Source organism: Lissotriton vulgaris, chromosome 2_1, assembly GCF_964263255.1.
Source record: "Lissotriton vulgaris chromosome 2_1, aLisVul1.2, whole genome shotgun sequence".
Lineage (NCBI taxonomy): Eukaryota > Metazoa > Chordata > Amphibia > Caudata > Salamandridae > Lissotriton > Lissotriton vulgaris.
In genome coordinates, this window is record NC_141687.1 from 617,707,668 (window position 1) to 617,728,931 (window position 21,264).

At 43.7% G+C, this 21,264-nt stretch overlaps 1 protein-coding gene across 1 annotated transcript in view; it reads right to left on the bottom strand.

The window, feature by feature from the left end:
* BSDC1 (BSD domain containing 1) overlaps window positions 1-21,264 on the bottom strand; it is a 257,684-nt gene that overhangs the window by 36,571 nt on the left and 199,849 nt on the right. Inside the window, exon 10 of the mRNA XM_086955699.1 lies at window positions 8,656-8,759. Coding sequence (XP_086811825.1) covers window positions 8,656-8,759 — 104 coding nt within the window. The remainder of the gene's footprint in view (window positions 1-8,655; window positions 8,760-21,264) is intronic.

Here is a 21,264-nt window from a genome sequence, read left to right on the forward strand (position 1 = left end):
AACCAGACAGCTGCCATGTCTGGTACGCTTCGACCTAAAAAGGGGTACACTCCTGTCAAGACAAAATTATAAAGATAAGAGGGAAACTGTGAATTGGGATATAAGGAGGTTCAATTATGAGACTAGGGTGTCAGTGGTAGAAAGGTGCTTTTTCGGATAAAAAAAGCTTTAAGTTTTCTCCTGATGGACAGTAGATATATGTTCAGTCTAACAGCCTGTGAGACCTGGTTCCACCTATGGGTTATGTGGGCTATTTTTCAATTAATGCATGCTTTTCCGTGTAGAAGTTTTAAGTTTGTAAACCGTGATGCTGTCAGAATGGTGGCCTTACGTTAGGTAGTTGTGGTTTTGAGTAGACCAACTATGAACACATTTGCTCCAACAAGATTTGACAGTAGATGTGACTGGATTGCAGTTCAGAAAGATTCAATGGGAATTCAAGTTTTAAATGTACTCAAGAAGTGAAACTGATGGGAAGTGTACTGAAGTGCATGAATAGGTCGAGAATTGTATTTTTTGTAAATCCAATTGATATGCAGTTGGCACTACTGAGTGTGTAATAGCAATTGAAGAAGGGTATAAGGCATTATTGGACTATAGAGGAGCATTGCTAAAAATCAGTTTTAAGAAAGCAGACATCCAGCTTACTAGTTTCTTTAGGACGTTCTTTAGGGATGAAATGTTTAGAGGGTCGGAGACTTTGAGATTCAACTGAGTGTCAATTTGTTGGTGCATGGATATGTACTTTTCTGGGACCATTCTACTTAGGGGATCCATGTAAATAATGAATTGATGAAGTGAGAATATTTAGCTTGAGGAACAACACATTTTACTTGCATAGAGATAACAAATAGTGAATTTGAGCAAAATGAGAAAATCATGAGGTCATTATGCTTCCATAAAACACACCAGCAACGAAGGCTAAAATGTACCACATCAGTGTCTAATTACTTCTAATTTCCAATTAGGGTGCTTCCCCAGAGGTTCCACTGCCCAAGAAACCCCACCCAAACAACAAATAAATGCAGCAATAGGGGGAGAACTCAAAAAGTTGTCGAAATCACCAAACAAATCACAAATATATCAAACACTGTAGCGTCCAAAGACCAAACATGTACATTCTGCATTCAGTCTGTTGATTCCAGTAAAATGTTATATATTCCATTTAACTTTATTCTCGCACCTTTCACAATAAGGGTCCAGCACAGCCAATGCGCTTCGTACTTACAATAGGACTTCATCAGGGATCCAAATTCTCTATTTCTGTAAAGACCTTCACATAATGGATATAGGTCTGTGGAGGTTTAGAGGGCGACTGAAATACTAATCTGTAGGAAAGTATCCTTTTTGTATGGTAACCCCACCACCTTTTTGCCTCGAACGCTGATGGTTAGGACTTTGAAAGTGCACTGGAACCTGCTGCTCAGGCCCCAGCGCAAGTGCTCTTTCTAAAACTTGTGTGAATTGGCAACCCCAATTGAAAAGGACCTTACCCCCCTTTATAAGTACCTAGTATATGGTAGCAATGGTACCCAGAGCATGGGTGGTAAAGGGGTCAACAGGGCTTGCAGCACTGTTTGTGCCACCCTGAGTGGCCCAACTAAACTAATGATAGCGTGATTGCCATTTCAGACTGCAGGAACAGTGTAAACTGCTCCGTTTCAACTTTGCCCTCACCACGTGAGGCAACGTCTATGCACTGCTTTTAATATAGGTCAGGCACCACTAAGGAAGACCTTCTGAGCCCAGGAGGCAGCGTGCCTTATATTAAAGGTGTGGGAATGTGAGTGCAAGCGGATATGTCCATATAGTGGACTTTATCATAAAAGTACACTATAAGTGATAGGCGGTCCATTGGATAATATGAGCTGGCACCTGGGCAAACCAAAGATCTGCATCCCCATTATAATACCACCTAATTAGGTTGTGTTTGTTATCAAACAATGCGCCTCATCACCCCTGATACAAATCCCACCTGGCTGCTCCAGCTTTTCTGTGCTCTGGCTGGCAGCCCATGCTTGCTGCTTCCAAGATAGGATTCTGACCTCCTGCCGGGTAGTGTGAACACTCCCAGGAGTCCTGAACAAAGACCTGAGCAGGAAGGAGGTCACACTTTCTCCCTCTCACGATGGCTAGTGAAGTGGCACATCAAGGTATTAATATTCAAAGGCTACACTGCCTTTGATTTGAATTAGACCTGCCTTCCGAGGGAGGTAACAGCCCTTCCTCTGCCCCAGGCACATTTACTTCTGTACAGGTAGGAAATTAAGTCTCCAGATGGCTAGCCACACCTTTAGGGTGGGTTGCCTGTTTTGTACAGCTAAAGAAGGCTTCTGTATTTTTTTAAGTTGTAGAAATAGTGGGCTCTGGGTAGAAAAGGTGACCTACACACCCGGATGTGGTCTCTTCTGGGGCGGACTAGCAGCCCAGTGGCTACAGGGGTGTGGAATTTTTAAAATAAACTGCTTGTCCTAGGGACGAAACGCAACTCAAATCTACTTGTCCTAAAAAAAATCTACTTGTCCCACCTATTGATAACATCAATCACAAGGGCGAACACGAAAACCTTTGCCCATTATATAGCTTTAATATCTTATCCGTATTTGGATGTGGTAAGTTTAAGTTAATGTTTTCAGGATGGTTTATATGTATATTGGTACGTGGATATAGATGCAGCATAGATTGAATGAATGTACCATTATCCGCATCACTGCGGCGGCTTTTCCCGCTGTGTGCGGCAATTTGTGAAAAGCCGCGTTAGATGACGAGCTCAGCTCGTCATCCGCACACGACTACCGTGGCTGATGTCGTGCTGAGCTCGTCATCAGCAGCGAAGCGGTTAAGCTGGTACATTACAAGGCTGCGTTGTGGGCATGATTGGGTCAAGAGTTGTCAAACATGTACTACAAGTTGATGTGCTCTCGTAGCTCAATCTGGATGTGCTGTTGAAAAGAAAATACTGAAACAACTGAATGGCCTGTTACCATGCTATGCACGGGATAGGGCTAGCAATTGTGTCTAATATGTACTGCTGATATAATGAGGGGGGGGGGGCTGTTTTCGAAAATTGTGTATGTAGGGGTGTTAGGCACAGATAGAGGAATATAACCTCCATGGTCGGATGAACAGATCACACAGCTGTTTTCTGATTGGGCCTGCGACATCCACAGAAGAAGAACAAGGAAATACAGTGATGCATTAAAAGCAAGGAAGCATGACATGCAGAACCTCCATACTGGGGAGAGGTACTTAATCCCGTGCCCTCTAGACCCCAAGATACAAAGCAACTGCCCATCTCTCTCATCACTAAAGTGTCATCAGTGATTTCACAAAAAGGACAGGTTGATACAGAAAGTAACCTGCGTAGTTACTTTGACTTAATGTGGCCCTTTGAAACTGCATGAGAAAGATGAGGAGGCGGAACCAGTAATTATACGATCATCTCTCTCAGCAATTCTTGGCATATAGGGGAGTTCACTGCAGAGGGACTGGAAAATTTCCCTCACATGCCTCCATTATGCTGGGATCATTTTAAGAGAAATGGAAGGTTCTCCTTTAAAGCCACCTAGAGAAAAGAGGGCTAATAGGGGAGGATAAATAATCTCTCATTTACTCTATACTGTAAGGGGAGCTGCGAAAAGCTCCCTCACAACCGAAGAGCTTCTGGGCAAAGTTGAAGCCCTCTCACACCTGGACTACATAGGTGAATTCATTCTCCTGGAGCTGAAACATTTTTTTCCCCATCGCTAGGAGAAGGTGCTCTGAATGATGGCTATGCCAACACTCACAGCTGTGAGAAAAGCACATGGAGATTCTATTAGGGAAAAAATAAACCCTCTCGTAGTCACTAATACGACTGAGGGAGCTCACTTACGGAGTAGCTAATAAATTATATTAATATAGGATTTTTCAGTAACTGTTTGAATTAGTAGAACAAATGGAGAGAAATAAATGATGTAGGTGAAGACCAGTCAAAGCAAAAAAAAAAAGAAAAATAACAATTTTGGAATTTAACATTAAATTGTGTTGTCTTGATTGGTCAGTGACTGAAGAGCCTGAAGATAGCTCACAGCACTTAATGTTTTTTTTAAACTACGATTGACTCTGCAATATGATGTTGAAGAAAATTATTTCCAATTCATGAGATTCTCCCCTTTTCTCACAGCAAAATATTTGGGTTCATTGAAGCCAATTTGCTTCAGAGTAATATGTCAGGCCAAAACGTGAACAGCTTGATTATGGGTGAATTTTATTCACCAGCCCTAAGGAACATTGGAAAGTCATGTCTGCAATAAAGTCAAAGGCCATTTGTGGTCCTGCCTTAACCCAGTAGTAGCACTGTGACTCAGTATCCCTCGGACTGCACACACAAACTCACTGCTCAAACACACAAGTCCACTAAACACACACTGCCACTGCACAGATGCACGAGCCCGTTAGAGACATACACATTAGTGGGGGCACACATGAAACCCTGCAGACACACATGAAACCCTGCACACATGACACGGCAGATTCACACTTCTTGAGAGACACACACACCCCTTAAGACACAGTACCTAACTACAGACACAGTTTCCCTGGCAGACACACAAACCCTCCCTGCAGAGACAGACACTCTCTGGGAGTGACACCCACACAGACTGGCACTGATACACACACCCTGGAACAGAGCACACATTATTGAAAAGAAATACAAACCCCCTTGCACAGACACAGAGAGTATGCAGAGAAAGTCCCTGCAGACACATACTCCGACACAGACCTTGAGGTACACACATGCACACACTTTCACCCTTTGATACACACAACCCAATGCAGAGACACTTGTATCACACATACACTCAACATTGCAATGACAAACACAGACACCTTCCAAACGCGCATAATTCCACCCTACACAATTTGCTGATAGCACAGAACTAAAGATATGCGAACCCTGTAAACAAAAACACACAACCTGCAGACACACAGGCACACTGCAGCAAACACATTCAGCAGGCCTACCATGCAGCAAAACACTTCCCAAATGGTTTATCCTGTTGCCTGGTCAGTGCATGATATCAAGCAGTTGCATTAAGTGCCATTAGGAAGGTGGTCTTGCCTTCTGGAATCAACACATGGGAAAAACAGACAGGTTCGACACGCTCTCTGTTCAGGGAAGAATGGAGAAATGTAGCCTATATTGGATATGTGAGCCTGCTTGACAGCTGGTTGACGGCCGATAGCCTGCTGGTTTAAGACTGTTTTCGTGCAGGTAGTGGCGTTCACTACCTGCATAGATTGCGCCGGTAACTTGAAAATAATGTAAGCACCTCCCCTGAACAATCTGGGGAAACCAGAGTGGATAACTGAATAACTGCACTGCTTATTAACCTGAAGGGTGTGCTTATGTTTTATCATGATTGGGTGTTGAGCATCTAAGTTAGTTTCTTTTTTAATGCATTATTTTGGCACTTGAACAGAAAATAAATAGCTTTCAAAAGACGGTTTGTGAGTGACTCTGTGCTGCAGTGACTCTCTCCATATACCCTTGCACACAAACCTAGGCCCCCTAAGCACATAAGTGTAAATACATAAATCGATCTGACACTCCATATTTCCCAGTTTCCCTTAATCTGAATATTGGACATCAGAAGCCTGGCAGGAGCAAATATGTGAGGGGAAAGAATGAGCGAAAGAGCGTTATGTGACACGAGCCATGATCATAGAAAGCCTGATGGGGAGGGAAAGAAAGAAACACCTCCATCAGGCCTAGGGCGGATATTAGAGCCAGAGTGGAAGAAAACACCAACGAGAGCAGGTATCAGAGGCCCTGGAGGAACTGACGTCAGAACCACGAGGCAGGAAACTCGGTCATAAACACTGCAGCTGAGAGCAAGGAGATTTGGTGTGGCGAGAACCCCTCCCAGCCCCCTAAACTCTAACCAGCTGGCAGCTGCTTCGGAAGATGAATTATACGAAACTGCATTGTCTTCTCCCTCCTTCATTGCCTCACGAACAGTGTGTGGCGCCTCGCAGCCAATAGCAAAACAGTGCCTGGCCCTAAACACACCCTCGCAGCAAGAATGCAGTTTCCTGCGGAATGGTTTTAAAGTATTTCCTTGGTTAAAACCAGGCTAGAATCTTGAGCTTCTAGTCTATTACAGGTCTTGATACTTTTCTCATGCTGATTACATTTCATTATGCTTTTGTGACTATCAGTGTACACCAGAGTGCAACAGCTTTATCCTGCTTATGGTTAGTTAACATCTAGCTGTCCGTCGGGCAAAATCCACAATAAATCTTCTTACCCTTGACAGAAACCAACATGTCTCCAGCGTCGGGCGATAGGAATTCCACACCCCTGGGCTACTTGCTCACATTTCCCTATCTCCCCTAAATCTAGGATTTAAGGGACTCCACTCAGTTCTGAATTAACCTGCATCAAAGAGGACAAAGAAAAGACCTTTATCAGCGACAGCAGGACTTGCACAAACCAAGAGAGGGATACTCTGCACCTGTTGCAACGTTCCTGGAACTGCCTGATCAAGACTCGTTCGCAGAGCCGGACCGGGAACAGAAACCGGTCCTGGCAAACTGCCCGGCTGGCACCCCTGAGCGGGGGAGGAAGGAAGTGCAGGCGAGCTGTTTGTTCGGGCTGGTTTCAAGAATCATGAGAGTTTGGATCCCTGATGAAGTCCTGTTGTAAGACCGAAACACGTTGGCTGGGATGGACACTCATAGTGAATGATGCAAGAATAAGGTTGAATGGAATATACATCAATTTCCTTGAATCAATGGACTCAATGCAGAATGTACGTTTGGAATTTGGACACTTCAGTGTTGATATTATATTTGTGTTGTGATTTCAACTACTTCTTGAGTGGTCCCTCATTCTGCATTAATTATGCTTCAATGTCTCAACTAAGCAATTCTGCTTGGAAAACAATGTCTATATATATCACTTGTGCACTTTAAAGTATTTCTCATATCATATTCCAAAATAGTTTCCTCCTTGAAATAAGTTATTTCTCAAACGCAGCAATTACTGTATTGTTATGAACTGATCACTACATCCATAACTGGACACAAAATATGCAAATACACAAAAAACACAAATTTAACCTTAATCTTAAAATACCAATATAAGTATTGCACATGTTCCGTTTGACTGAGTCATGTTGACTTATATACCTTACTTTCTACAAGTCAAATGCCCGTCCCATTAGGGGTTGGTTCTAAAGCCATTTGACACAGCAACGGGAAAGTCCTTGCGCACTGGCAGTTCTGACCTTGTCAAGGCCGATCCCTCAGCAGTCACATTGCCCCTTCCCATTAGGATCTTCCTTCAGACCACCAGATGGTTCGGTATTGAAGGCCAGAGAGAATATTGGTAGGTTGTATGAAGAAAGGGGTGTTGAACAATGCAGTGAAGAGGAAACTGCTGACTTCATAAGTAGGTAAATGAAAATGAGAACCATCTTAGGTCTATAAATGAATCCAGAGCCCCTGCAAAACAGTAAACCAGATTTCATCGACTCCAATTGTCAATTAAAATGAGGCTCACACTTACGATGTTTTTAGAAAGAGAGAGTATGTTTTCCAAGTTAAAATACTATTTAAGGTTGAATCCTGTAATCATTGGTGAAAGTTTCCACTCAAGAGAAAGGGTCGATCCAATTTTTAGAAAAAATAGAATTTTATTGATGCAAAATTGAACATTGACAGCCGACACGTGTTTCGCCCTCTGTGGCGTATTGCGCCAGGGCTTTCTCAAGGCTAAATTCAATTTCTTAGTGTCATTCTGTTAAATTCTCTAGTATGCATCATAATGGGTATATGTCACAATAGATTCCTTAAATATTTCAATAAAATCCTCCCATAAACTCAGTCTAATGTTCGTCGTCCACGTTTTTTTTAAAGCATCATCTTTGGTCTCAATCCGAAACGTCTGCGCCCTAGAGGGTGAACTTCACAAAGTACTGAGATCAATTAAATGACAGATAAATCAAGAGAGGCTACATTTCAAAAGACGTTGGTCCTTAGAGGAACAATGAAAAGTGATTTAGTTTCACTATTGTATTTAAAACTCCCCAAAAATCACAAAAACTGTGTATCTTGTTTATTTACCAAATCCTTGACATTTGGAGCGACTTCTACTCGTGGTCGGAGGAGCTGCTAAAACAAAAAGAACTTCTCTTAGTTCGTCCAAGGAGAGCAGCTCTATTGATGAAGATGTCTGTTCCAGCATTTGCAAGAAGGGACTGTTGCTACAGCGAGTGAGAATGGGCACAACCGTCCTCAAGAGAACAGTGTACACGTGCCACTCCATAGGTGGAGACCCTGATACTTAACACCAGTCTATGCAGAGCTGCAGAACAGAACTTAAAGCATTGTGACTTCACAGTCAACATTTAGTTCTTGCACGTCACTCTAAACAAAACAGCTTGACATGTTAAGTTTATATTGCTCTTATTTTACCTGGCTGAATTATTTTCCAATCACGAAAGCAGCACTGATAAGCCTGGTTTATGCCAGCTATGTCAAGCAACGAACAAAGCAGAGAGACACTGCCCTTTTAGAACCACCCAACCAATCAAAAAGTAACAAGCACAGATTTATCTGGCTCCAAAGTTGAATCTGTCAGAATGGTCACTTGGTCTGAGTCCTTACCTCCTTAGAAACATCCACCTTTGATAACGCCAACTGCACTTCCTCTTCTGTCATGTCCAAATCAAATTCTTTCTCCCAGTCCTCGCTGACATCAGTACTGGAGCCTAAAAGCAAAATTCATGTGAATCACAAAGGATGCAATTTTTACAAGTCTTACTGTTCTACATAGTCCATTCGATTCCAAATGCTGTCACCCCTCACATCTATTCTGCTTGCCCACGCCCCCAAATATGCCACGACTGCAAAAAGCCTTCTTTTCGATTGGGGATTTTATTAACATTCCCAATGCAATTTTTCACTCGAAATTAATCCCTCCCCCACCGAGTGTGGACAAAGGGAACTCTTTGGGTCCTACTGGCGGAGAAGTGCAAGAAGCAGCAGCGACAGTGGAACACAAACAGCTGGCAACATAAAAACGGTGTCAAATTAGAGGACCAGTTCATGGGTGGGGGTGATGCAAATACCTTCTGGAAGGGTCAAAACCTGATGGGTGCTAGCACACGGTAAGCTGAGCAAGAGAGATCAGCAGATGTAACATCTGTATTTATTATCTATCTCTTTTATATACCACACACACATCCACAAAGACTTGGCACGGAAGTAAACTGCAGATGAACATATAGAGGTGGAGAAAACCATTTAGAAATGTTTCGGGAATAATCATGTATTACATTTTTTCATGAACAGGAGGCAGGTGGTGGTTCTCAAATAGGCTGACAAAGGGGCACATCTGCCTCTCCTCTCCCTCTGAAATTTGGGAACCTTGTGATGGCCAGCCTCGCTTAGCGCACTTGAGGTCAAGAGCTAAATCAGACTGTTAAGAATAGTGGAACTGTTAAATATATCAAGGAATGTACTATTTACATTGCCACCGACCTCTGGCCTCGACAGACAGTCAGTGCAGTTTCTTAAATGCGGAGGAAGTACAAGAACATTTTGGGCCGCCATTTGCCATTTTCTGAGGGACTTTTTCAATCGGATTATCTGCAGTTTTTTCAATCGGGTTGTCTGCAGCTATGATAGAGCAGCCTTTGAAACACTTTCATGGAAATCCCATGCTGTATGCACCCGATCAATGTAGTAAGAATACCAGCTCTAAATCATAAGTCAAAGATGAATCTTTCTTTTGTGTTGTAATTTGAAGCTGCAGTGACAGATGTCTGACATACATAATTCTCAAATTAGGCAATTAATCCACCAAAGTAGGATTGGTCCCAATGGCCAAAATGTATTAACCCAATAATCTGCATTGCTTGCGACCACGAGGACCTCCATTTTTTTCAGAGCAAATCTTTACCAGTTATTATTTATTCACCTAATCACTGCCTTGATGCAGCTTTGGAACTAGGCTGGGGGGGTGCACCGGCAGCAGATAGTATTCATATTTTCGCACTTTGCCCACAATTAAATAATTTACGGAAGGGAATCGAAGAATTTATGTGTCACACATTTGGTTTAAATGTGATTTTAACACCAACTGTAATTATGTTAGGGGTTAGGGGATTTAGCGGTGACAATATTGAATTTTAATTTTTAGCAATGGCAGTGTATAGGTTGTTAATTGCTAGAGTGTGGCTGGATCCTCTCCCTCCCACAACACAACAATGGATTGCTTTATTATTAGGGACATTTAACCTTGAAAAGGGTATATATGCTAGGAAAGGTAAAAGAGTAAGAAGACTGGGTATGAAAATATGGGAACCTGTCTATCACTGGAAAGAGATTAAATATCTTGTTTCTCCACCTTTATATGTTTTTTATTTGTAATTATAAGTAGCGGGAAAGACTTGACAAAAGGACACACAGTATCTTTTCACAATAATTCTTTGTTTGTTTAATCTTTGTATCAAAATCTCTGTTTATACAATTTGCATTTTCTGTATGTTGTGTGCCAATGAAACAAATTTTTAATAAAAATATTAAAAAAAAAAAAAAAAAGGAACTAGGCTGGGGGAGCGGACAACCTAACTTGCTATCAAGGTGGAGGACAATCTAGGGCGGCATTCACACTCAAAAATAAAACCGAAACTCAGTCAAACAATTATATTTTCAGAAAAAAGTTTGGTGCTGAATCCCCAAATTGGGCCTGGGCCAGAGGAGCCCAGATGACAAGTCTTGAACGTAACACCACAGATTTTCACGTAGTTGTTTTATTCCCATGTCAGTCTTTTTTGCCTCAGGGTCATCCTTAGCAATACCACATACAATGAGGCATTGAGGCCTCAGGAACTGGTGGAAGAAAGTAGAAGCAGCTCATTAGCAGTTCACCAATCACAATTAAAATTCACTTTCAGCTCCCTGTGTAAGAAAACAAAAAACTCAAGATGGTTGCAGAGAGAAAAGGACCCCACCAATAGAGTCACAGATTAAAAAGGCAGGCTTAAAGAAATAATAGTCTACTAACAATAAGCAATAAATCAACAATTATAACCAGTAATAACCTGCAAGAAAGTTCTGGCACCCAAGATTACAGAAATGCCATAGCCCAGTTTCATTACTGCTGTTTATAGACAAATAGTACCTCAATGTTCTTCCGTGCTTCAGTGCTTGAAAAGATGGATAGCAGAAAGACAGAGCAATACGCTGATTGAGGTAGAAAAGACTACGGATATGACGTAAGAACTACCGCCGATATGGCCAGCAATTCACAGATGCTTCGAGCAGAAGTGATAGCTACAATACAAGCTATGTCATTGGTTCAAAAGACAGACCCATCTGTTTAGACCTTATAGAATTAAGGCACCATGAAGAAGGTTTCACTGTACCATAACTTTGCCCTACATAGAATAAAATAGAAACGGAGAAAAAGCATTGGAGGAAACTAAATCATGAAAAACTAATTTAATGGAAAGTCTATTTTAAGGAAATACCAATAAATCGAAAATGAAGGAAACAATTTTAAGGAAAAATTCAAACACACTTCGGTGAAGATCAAAAGTGAGGTTTTGTGGGACAGGGACTGGGTGAGGTTTATGGACAATGAAGGTTTTTTTTTAGAGTTCAGGGATAGATGAAGTTTAGGCAGGGATTAGGCATGGATGACATTTAGGGCAGTGAGGGGTTTTTAGGGCTCACAGATAAGTGCAGTTTAGGGGTGGTGAAGGGTTTTAGGGTTCAGGGATGTATGAAGTTCATGTGTAGTGACTTATTTTTAGGGATTAAGCATGTTTGAAGTTTAGGGTGGTGAGGGTTTTTTAGGGTTCATGGATGGGTGAAGTTTCAGGTTTGATTTTTTTTTAAAGTGATTAGGCATGGATGGGTGAGGGGTGTTTATGGTTTACAAATAGGTGGTGTTTAGGTGTGGTGATGGGGTTTTAGGTTTTGCGGATGGGTGGCGCTTATGGCTGGTGAGTGGTTTTATGAGTCAGTGATGTGTGGAGCTTTGGGGTGGTGAAGGGTGGTTTGTATTCGGGAATGGGAGGAGTTTATGGTGGTGCGAGTCAGAAAAAGGTGGATTTTATATGTAGAAACAGCTTTTAAGGTTCAGGGTTGGGGAAGTTTACGGGTGAGAAGGATTTTCGGGGTCATGAAGGGGTGGTTTTGAAGCGTGGTGAGATTTTATTTTAGGATGAAGGAATGAGTGGAGTTTGGGCGGGGTTTAGCATTTTAATGGCTCAGGAATGGGTGGAGTTAAGGGTAGTGTGTGGGGTTTAGGTTGAGAGATGGTTAGAGTTTAGGAGTAGAAAAGGCTTTAAGGTTCAGGGATGGGTGACATTTAGGGGCATCAGATAGCTGGGTTTAGTTGTGGTAATGAGTTTTAAGGGTTCAGTAGTCAGCGGAGGTTAGAATTAGAAAGGGCTTTTAGGGTTATTAGTGGAGTTTAGGGGTCAGAGATGGGTGAAGTTTATGCATGGGGCGCCGTTTTTAGTTGACAGAGAGGGCTAGTGGTTAGAATGGTGAGGGTTCAGCGAATTAAAAGCATCCTAAGTAATTGTTTCACAATGTAAAACATATAAATAAGAAATAATGTCCTCTGACGTAAAGGACTGAAATAAATACCTTCAACAAATATATTTCTGAAATTAAGACCTACACACATTTCATTCACACCTTAAAAAAATAAATAAGCAGAAGCAAAATTTCGAAAAAAACAGTCTATGAATTGGTTTCTATGAATTTGGTAGATGTCATTCATCCAGAAAATTTCCATTAAACTGTTTAGATTAAATGGTTTGTCAGTAATGGTATTCCATTAAATCTTGAACTATGAAATCACATACAACCTCTACGCGGATATTAATCAATTCTTCCATTCATTCAGTATGGAAAATTAAAAACCTTTGCATTAAAGGATTATCAGGATCCAGAAATAGAGTCACAAAGTATAGTTGAAGGGTAAAAAAAGCACTGAAAAAGTTAAAGGATTTAACCCCTTCGATGCTTGTGACGGAACCATTCCGTCATCAGTCACGGTTGGGCTGTGCTGATGACGGAATGGTTCCGCCACAACCACACCCATTTCAATGAGGGGCAGCACAGCAGGGGAATTCCATTAGCAGCGATGAGGTTATGGCAGAATTTTAGATATAATATTTTGCTCAGCACACAAAAAATATTTTCGCTAGAAAACAGATTTAAAAAAAATGCATCTTTTTAACTTCTTCAGAATTTCTATCCAGCCCTTGGGCAAACAAAACTTCAAGAGCACACTATCAAATGGAAACTCCGAGTTTAGAAAGAAAAAAATGAGGTCCAGATTTGCAAAACGGTATTGGCATTAACTTTCTGCATGGGTTTATAGGTATATAGGCAGTAAGTCTGAAATTTAGCAAAAATACCAATTTGTTCGAATGGCCTCTTTGGAATCACTCTGCTGCAAACAGGAGGTGAATGCGCAAACATTGCTAACCAATCAAGAAAAAAAGCGTTACCCAGAGTATTCTTCTGTGGGAACATCAGTAACAAGTCTAGGCTGTTTGTATTTTCTCTCGTACCAAAGAGATTGGTTACCAGTAGCCTCATTTTCCAATACTATTCTCCAGTGGATGTAGGCGAAATTCTCATTGACATCATTCTTCTAGGTTATCTTTTACCTGTGCATGGTTGTTTCCTTCCCAGAAGACACCCCTGCTTTAAGCAGCACCAATTCTGAATGTCTCATTACCAGAACCCTTGACTTTCTGAGAGTCAATGAAAAAAATGTGGCATTATTTGCCGATAATAAAACAAATGGTCCGTGACTGCTTTAGAGAAGAGTAAATTATATTTTATCATGTGTGTGTGTTGCTTAATTAAGTCAAACACTGGTAAGACATACCAAAAATGAATGCAACAACATATCCTGCTGTCTAAGATAGCATTTTTCAAAACATACAGTTAATGTAACACACAAAAGCGCCAAAGAATAGTTTACGTTCAGTATATTTAATTTCATATACTTGAAACAGATCAACATGAATTAGACAAACGGGAGGTACAAAGGTTGCTCAAGGGACAGGAGAAGAATTGGTGTGCTCGTGATGGGTATGGAAAAGTGAAATAGTCACTAATATTCAGAGTTTATACATTTTTTATGCTTTGGCAAAATGGACTGGTAAAGGCACCAGTACAGAAAGGCATGTCCCAAACAGATTATTTATAACATTTTTTACAGTTTTTTGTAAATGCATAAATGCAACATCAAGCGATGGGGATGGGATGTGATAAGGCCGTTGATGGGTGGGGTGCGTCGACGTTTTGACTCGGCTTGTACATAGAGGGTGACTTATACCTCCGCTGCGAGTCTTCTTCAGGACGAAGGAGGGCGGGGGGCAATCTAATCCTGGTGCCACACAAGCATCTCAGGTAAAACACTGGAGGATATGGCAAGGTTTATTTCCTTGGGATTTGGGTGTCTGATTCCACGAAGGTTCAATTTGAGAAGGTCCGGGTTGAGTAGAAGATTCTCATGGGAAACCTGTGAGAGTTCCAGTAGTGTGGTGAACCATGGTTGACAAGCCCAAGTTGGAGCTATGAGAATTAGGGTGAGGGTGGTCTGCCTGAGCTTTCTGATCACAAATGGAAGTAGTGGAAGAGGCGGAAAAGCGTAGGCAAATGTCCCTGATCAGTTCATTCAAAAAGCATTGCCCTTGGATAGCGGGAACCTAGATGCGAAGTTTATGCATTTTGTGTTTTCTGGGGTTGCAAACAAGTCTATTTACGGAAATCCCCACTTGTGAAAGTATGGCAGGAGGACTCTGGGGTGGAGTTCCCATTTGTGGACTTGTTGCTGCATCCTGCTGAGGAGGTCTCCAAATTGATTGTTTGTCCCTGGTATATGTTCTGCCGGGAGATGAATGTTGTGATGTACTGCTAAGCGCCATATAGTCTGGGCCAGGCGCGATAATTGCAGAGAAGGAGTCCCCCCCCCTGTTTTTGTAGATAGTACATGGTTATCATATTGTTTGTCCAGACTAGGACAACCTTGTTTTTCAGGTGATTCAGGGATGCTTTCAATTATAGGTAAACAGCTTGAAGCTCTAGGTCATTTATGCAAAGACCCTGGTACTTGGAGTCCCATACACCCTGAATTGTAAGATTTTGAAGGCGAGATCCACATCCTTTCAGTTAAGCATCCGCTGTGAGAATGGCTTTGGGAACTAGGTGTAGAAACAGCCACCCCTTGGACAGGTTTTGGACAGGTTTTGTGAGTTCCACCACTGCAGAGTGGTTTGAGCAGCTGCCTACCAACACTTGATAGTGTAATTGACCCTATGAATTGTGTGTCCATTGGCGTGAGGAGAGACATTGTTGTAGCGGTCTCATATGTAAACGGACATGAGGGACTATTGTGATGCAGGATGCCATCATGCCTAAAGGAGCATTACTGTCCCGACTGTGACTTGAAGCCCAGTTTGAATCAGCTGGACCAGCGTCAGAATGTTTTGCATTCATGCTGTATTTGGCTATGCTAACAGTGCATACGGAACGTGGCCCCTGAATAAGGTTGGATTTGGGATGGGTGTAGGTGGGATGTTTGCAAGCCGATAGTAACCCTAGTTGATATAGTAGGTTGAGTGTTTCCTGTGTATGATGGCTGCAAACATTTGGAGCTGTTTGCCTTCATAAGCCAATTGTCTAAGTAAGGAAATACGTGAATGTTTTGTCTGCGCATATATGCTGCCACTACAGCTAGGCATTTTGTGAATACCATAGTGTGGTGGGGACTCCGAAGGGAAGACTTTTGAATTGTTAGGGCTTTCGTTGGAAGAGAAATGCAGGTATTTGCAGTGTGAGGGATGGGTATATGAAAGTAGGCGCCTTTTAGGCCTAATGCAGCCAGGAAGTCACCCTTGAGGAGGGGTTGGTGGTGTATGGATAGTTTGTGCTTGAGGGTGGGATATTTGGAGGAGTGGTAATAATCTCCAGACAGTTACCATGTTGGATAATATCCAACACCCATTGATGTGTTTTGATGGATTTACATGCAGTGTAAAAGGTTTAAGACGTTCCCCAACTCGTGTTAGATGTTGAGGGGAACGTTTAGTGTTTGTATTTGCAGTACACATAGAATTCCCGCAACTGTGGGCTTTGTTATTGTTGTCTCTACATGAGCCTGTGTAGAAGGTTTTAGAGGTGTACGACTACCCTTGGATTTTGTAGGAGGACCCTGTATTGTTCGTAGAGGCAGATCTGGCACTGTTTGAAAGCTGGATGATGAAAAGACCCACAATAAGTAGGAGGTTGAAGGGCCCCCATAGATTTTGCTACCCCAGTGTCATGATTTTACGGGGTCTTTAAAAAGGACATCTCCAAGACGTAACACTCCTTTGAGCATTGGTGAATATAGAGATCCTTACTGAGAAGTGTTGACGGTCTCAAAGAGGAAGTCATCCTCAATAGGGCCCTGATGTAGTGGCACCTAATGGAATGCTGCAGCTCCGGTTATTAATACCTGATAAGCCAAAGAATCATCTCTTGGGGATGGGTGTGCAGGATAGAGATCTGAATCTGTATCCATATCCCTTTGTGGCCCTATATATCATTGGCATCCCATGGGTACTCAGGATGTGTGTCCTTTATTATCATTGACCTCTAATATTGGTGAATGTGGTGAGAAATAGTCTTCTTTAGATTGGTTTGGTGAAGTGGGTGGTGGAGTGGAGGTTGAAGGGTGTGTTAGTGAAATTGGAGAGGTAGGAAGAGGAATGTGTAAAGGGTTAGTGGCAATGTCCTTTTTTTTCTTTTAAGAGGTGGACCTGCAGCATCAACAGCCTCTTCAAATGACAATTGTCTCTTAGAGGGTTATGGCGTTGCCGTTTGGAGAATAATTTTCTTCCGAGCTGAATTTGCAATGTTTTTGCCTCAAATAGAGCCACTCTTGCATGCTTTTGAGAATTGTCTCCGGTGGTGTTTTCAGATTAAAGTTGTAGCATTTCGGTGCCAGCAGAGTTTAGTTTTTGGTGCTGGTAAGGTTGGTGCCGAAGCACTTTGCCTTCTATCTTTTGTACCGAACCTAATGTCCGATGCATCAGTGCCGAATCGGATTTGGTGGAGGTGGAGCCCTCTAGATTGGATAATGTTTCGGCGCAGAGTTCGAGGGCAGGGCGTCCGAGTTCGTAGTTCAGTGCGCTATGGCTTTTATGCAGTGGCAGCCAGCAGGTTTTTCGGTCAGAGCTGATTTCTGGGGCTTCGTAACGGGGGCAGGTGTATTCAGGGCACGAGTCGGGGTACCACGCGGGTAGGCGGCATCCCCCCACTTATTTCCTAGGGTTTTTCAGGGTGGACGCCGTCCACCCTGCTAAATCAAAACCGCGTCGACCATTACAAAATGGGAGCGCGGACCACTCGAGGGTAGTTGCTGCTCTGATCCTGTGTAAGAGGGCCTCTGACCATCGCCAGAGGCATCCACCGACCCACCGCTTACCGAGGCCCCAGACACGCATCCCTCACCTGCTGACACCCGCACAGGGTCAGAAGGTGTGTCCTACTCGTACTTCAGGGCTTCGGAGGAGACCCCCACCGCCTGCTTGTAAAGTGATCTGTACCAGACGGAAGCTCGTCTGAGCTCCTTCCACGCAGACGCAGTCAGTGCTGGGGTCAGCGCTCGCCGTGGCCTGCTTCTGTATACACCCAGCGCATCACTGCACAGCCTCGGGTCTGTCTGTGGCTGTGCACGTGCGAATCGCATCATGGAGTCATCGCATCATGTCCTCCGAAAACACGCTTCTCGCTTTCAGTTGGCAGCGAGAGATGCTACCTGTGCTTGCCAAGGTATCAGCTGGTATCAGGTATCAGCTGATGGCGAGGAGTCCGCAGGTGTGTAGAGATCAGCCTACACCCCCCTCCACTGTTCATTCACTAGAAGATGGGGAATCTTTCTCACGGTCCTTTCCATTGCTCCACGTGCAGAATCTATCTGCCCGCGTGGCCATTCAGCAGGTGTGAGGAAGAACCAGGTGGCATCAGCGCCACTTCCACCACCTTAAGTTGCCCTGTGTTTATACTTCCTCACACGCTGCTGGTGCTTTCTCGCTTTCCAGGGGGGGTGGGGGGGGCAGGGGGGGAGGGGAGGGGGTTCGGAGACATTCTCAAAGACGACACAAATAACGTTTATTTAATAAAGTTGACTTGTTAACTCTTCACTAATCGACCCCAGCACGAGACAGCCGCTGCACTTTTAAGATAAACCACAGGCGACCGACATCGAACGTTTATTTATTTATAGTTATTTAGCAGCAGGTGAAGCGTTTGGAACAGAACACTGTACTAAAGAAAACAATTTGAAATTCAATAGGTCTCTCAATTGGGAGAGTTCGAGCTACTGGCATTGTACATGACAATGTCTATTACCTTTCTGTTTTGGTTTGGAAAGTAGTGAATGTGTGCGGTGTGGAGTGTAATTATGTGGGTTCTATTGGAATTGTTTGTTGTGGAATTGTGTGGTGTGGAGTGTATTTGTGTGATGGAATTATGCAGGGCACGAGTCGGGGTACCACGCGGGTGGACGGCATCCCCTCACTTATTTCCGAGGGTTTTTCAAAGGGACAGTGCCACAGCATGAATGGCTCCAGTTCTGAGTGGCCCACAACACAGAGCAAGGGAGAAACCAACAATCACACCTGGCTGTCAGCTACCACATAAACTGCATTACCGCCTTGGTGCTTTGGATTTGTTGCAACGCTTTCCGTACGGTTTCCTGTGAAATTGTTGCCATAATTCGACTTCGTGCATATACTGAAACTTGGCTTCAATTAAACATCCTTTTTGACGTCCACAACTCTGAACTGTCGCATTCGCATTGCTAGTGATCATGCAGTGTTGCGGTTGCCATGGTCGTTTGCTGTTACCGCCATGTTTATTATTTTTGTTACTAGGATGGAAGGGGCAGTCTGTTTCTTTAACATTCTTGGTTGTTCTTTTCTGTTTCATGTACGAGATATGTGAGCAACTAAATCTGTTGTTCTCCAGGGCAGCGCAAGGCCATGGGCACTCGATGTTAGTCAGATAATATCAGTTTAGAACATAGGTTGTAATAAGACTACAACTACATGAATGTTTGATGGCCTACTCATAACTGGAGTTATTGAGAAGTCGATCAACTTCTCGATGTGAACTGGCTCGTTGTGGCCCTTCCTTGGTCAACGCCGTGGGTCCAGCTAATACACACAAATGTTGAGTATCTCTCTCCCGCATTGTTAAATCTTGCAATATATGCAAATGATAGATCTGCCTTACGTGTGATGTCACTTCCTGCCGTGATGTCACTTCCTGTTGTGATGTCACTTCCTGTGACCACGCCTACCTTGGAGAGTCCCCCACTTCTTTTTTTAGGACTTGTGCCCCGAGTGTATTCATGTTCCAACTGTTTTCAGAGGACTCCAGGATGACTGGATCTTACTCAGCCTCTGACTTGGTTTCGTGGATGGGAAGCTTCCTCCTGGGATGTTGAGGCTTCTTCTTCTTCCTCATCCTGTCGACCAAATACGTCGAGTCTGTTGTCCGTTTGTCTGCACTGCATTTTGAGTCGCTGTGCTCGCCGGTCCTGAAGAGTCTTTGTCGAACAACAGACATAAATTACAGACCGAATGCTGGTTGGTGTGAGGGTATTTGGAATGAGAATTCGGACAGAAGCAGAATAGAGCATCAGCAGCTTATTTTTAGGATTTAGCTGTTAAATTGATAACAGGCCAGCTGGGCGTTTCCCATAGGCTGTCAAGGCGAGCTGAAGAACCCAACGCATAAAATTGTTCTTATTCGCGGAAAGCAAGAATGACTATGCAATCGGGACAATACCGTTGAGAAGGGATCTTCTGAAAAACAAGACGGAGCCCGAAAGGATCCCGTACCGGAGCATGAGATGTGGTGTTGCGCTCTAGTCTACGAGCGTAAACGCGATGACGCGTCACGCTGTAGGCGAGAGCGGAACCGGCGCGCATGCGCAGGAGGGAAAAGAGAAGAGCGCGAAACCACGGACGGCAGTTGGCGACCGGAGCTTTACATGTACAGACGCTCGGCGCTCTATGTGATTGCAGTTATTGTTCTTTACGGAATAAACCTGTTCCAAAGCAATAGAGGCTCTGAGTACTGTGTGGGGGACGAAACGGAGAACATTATATTGGCGACGAGGGTGGGATCACCCCATCGTCCATGCACAGTCTACTGGGCACTGATCCAGTACCTAACCAGTCCCAGAGAACAGAGCATCGAAGCAGCAACGACGCAGGAGCATAGAGCGTGGCAGCATCGCACCCATACCACTCGGCAGGAGGCAGACCATAAGCAATCCTCAGGTCAGTGCTGTCCCCGGGACAAGGAGCTTGTTACCCAGCACGCTGGCAACTAAAGGCACCATCCTAGAGCCAGAGGAGGGGGTACAGTCCACCAACCCAACGCAAGGGATAGAGGATAACGCTCCAGGTAGTCCCAGAAGTCAAGGAGACTCCGCAGGTGGAGCAGGAGCGTCCGGTGCACCCAACAACCCCAGAGCCCAAGCAGAAGGTCCTAGAGGCGAAGCCAAGATGGCAAACCAGTCCTCAGCTCTGATGGCCCCCATCCCATTCCTACCCAGACCAGGGGAACCCCAGATGAAATGGGAGGACTGGAGGGAGTACTTCAGGAACTACATAGAAGCACTAGAAGACGAAAATGGAGAAGCTTACGCCCCAGCGAGGAAAAAGAGGTTATTGTTCCACAACCTAGGTCCCGAAGGGGTTAGGGTGTTCACTAACATCGTGCCCAAGGAACGGGGTGCAACAGAAACCGATGTCTTCAAAAATGCACTAGAAGACCTAGACAACCATTTTCGCCCAGCAGTGTGTGTTTCCATAGACCGTTACAATTTCCAGCAAAGGAAACAGGAAACTGGTGAATCCATAGATGACTACGTGGCCGCACTACGGCGCCTGGCCATCACGTGCCAATATGGAGCACTGCAGGATGAGTACATAAAGGACCAAATAGTCATGCACACTACCAACAGATAGGTCCAAGACAAACTGTGGGCACAGAACGAAACATCGCTCAAGGACGTCATAGCCATGGTGAAAAAGGCTGAGATGTCGAAGCTCTGTGCAGATGCAGCCAAACGAGAAAGCACTCAGAAGCAGATGGTTAACAAGATCGGTGAAGCCTCAGCCTCCAACAAACAAAAAGGTTTATATGGAGAACAGAAACGAGAAACAAAAAGGT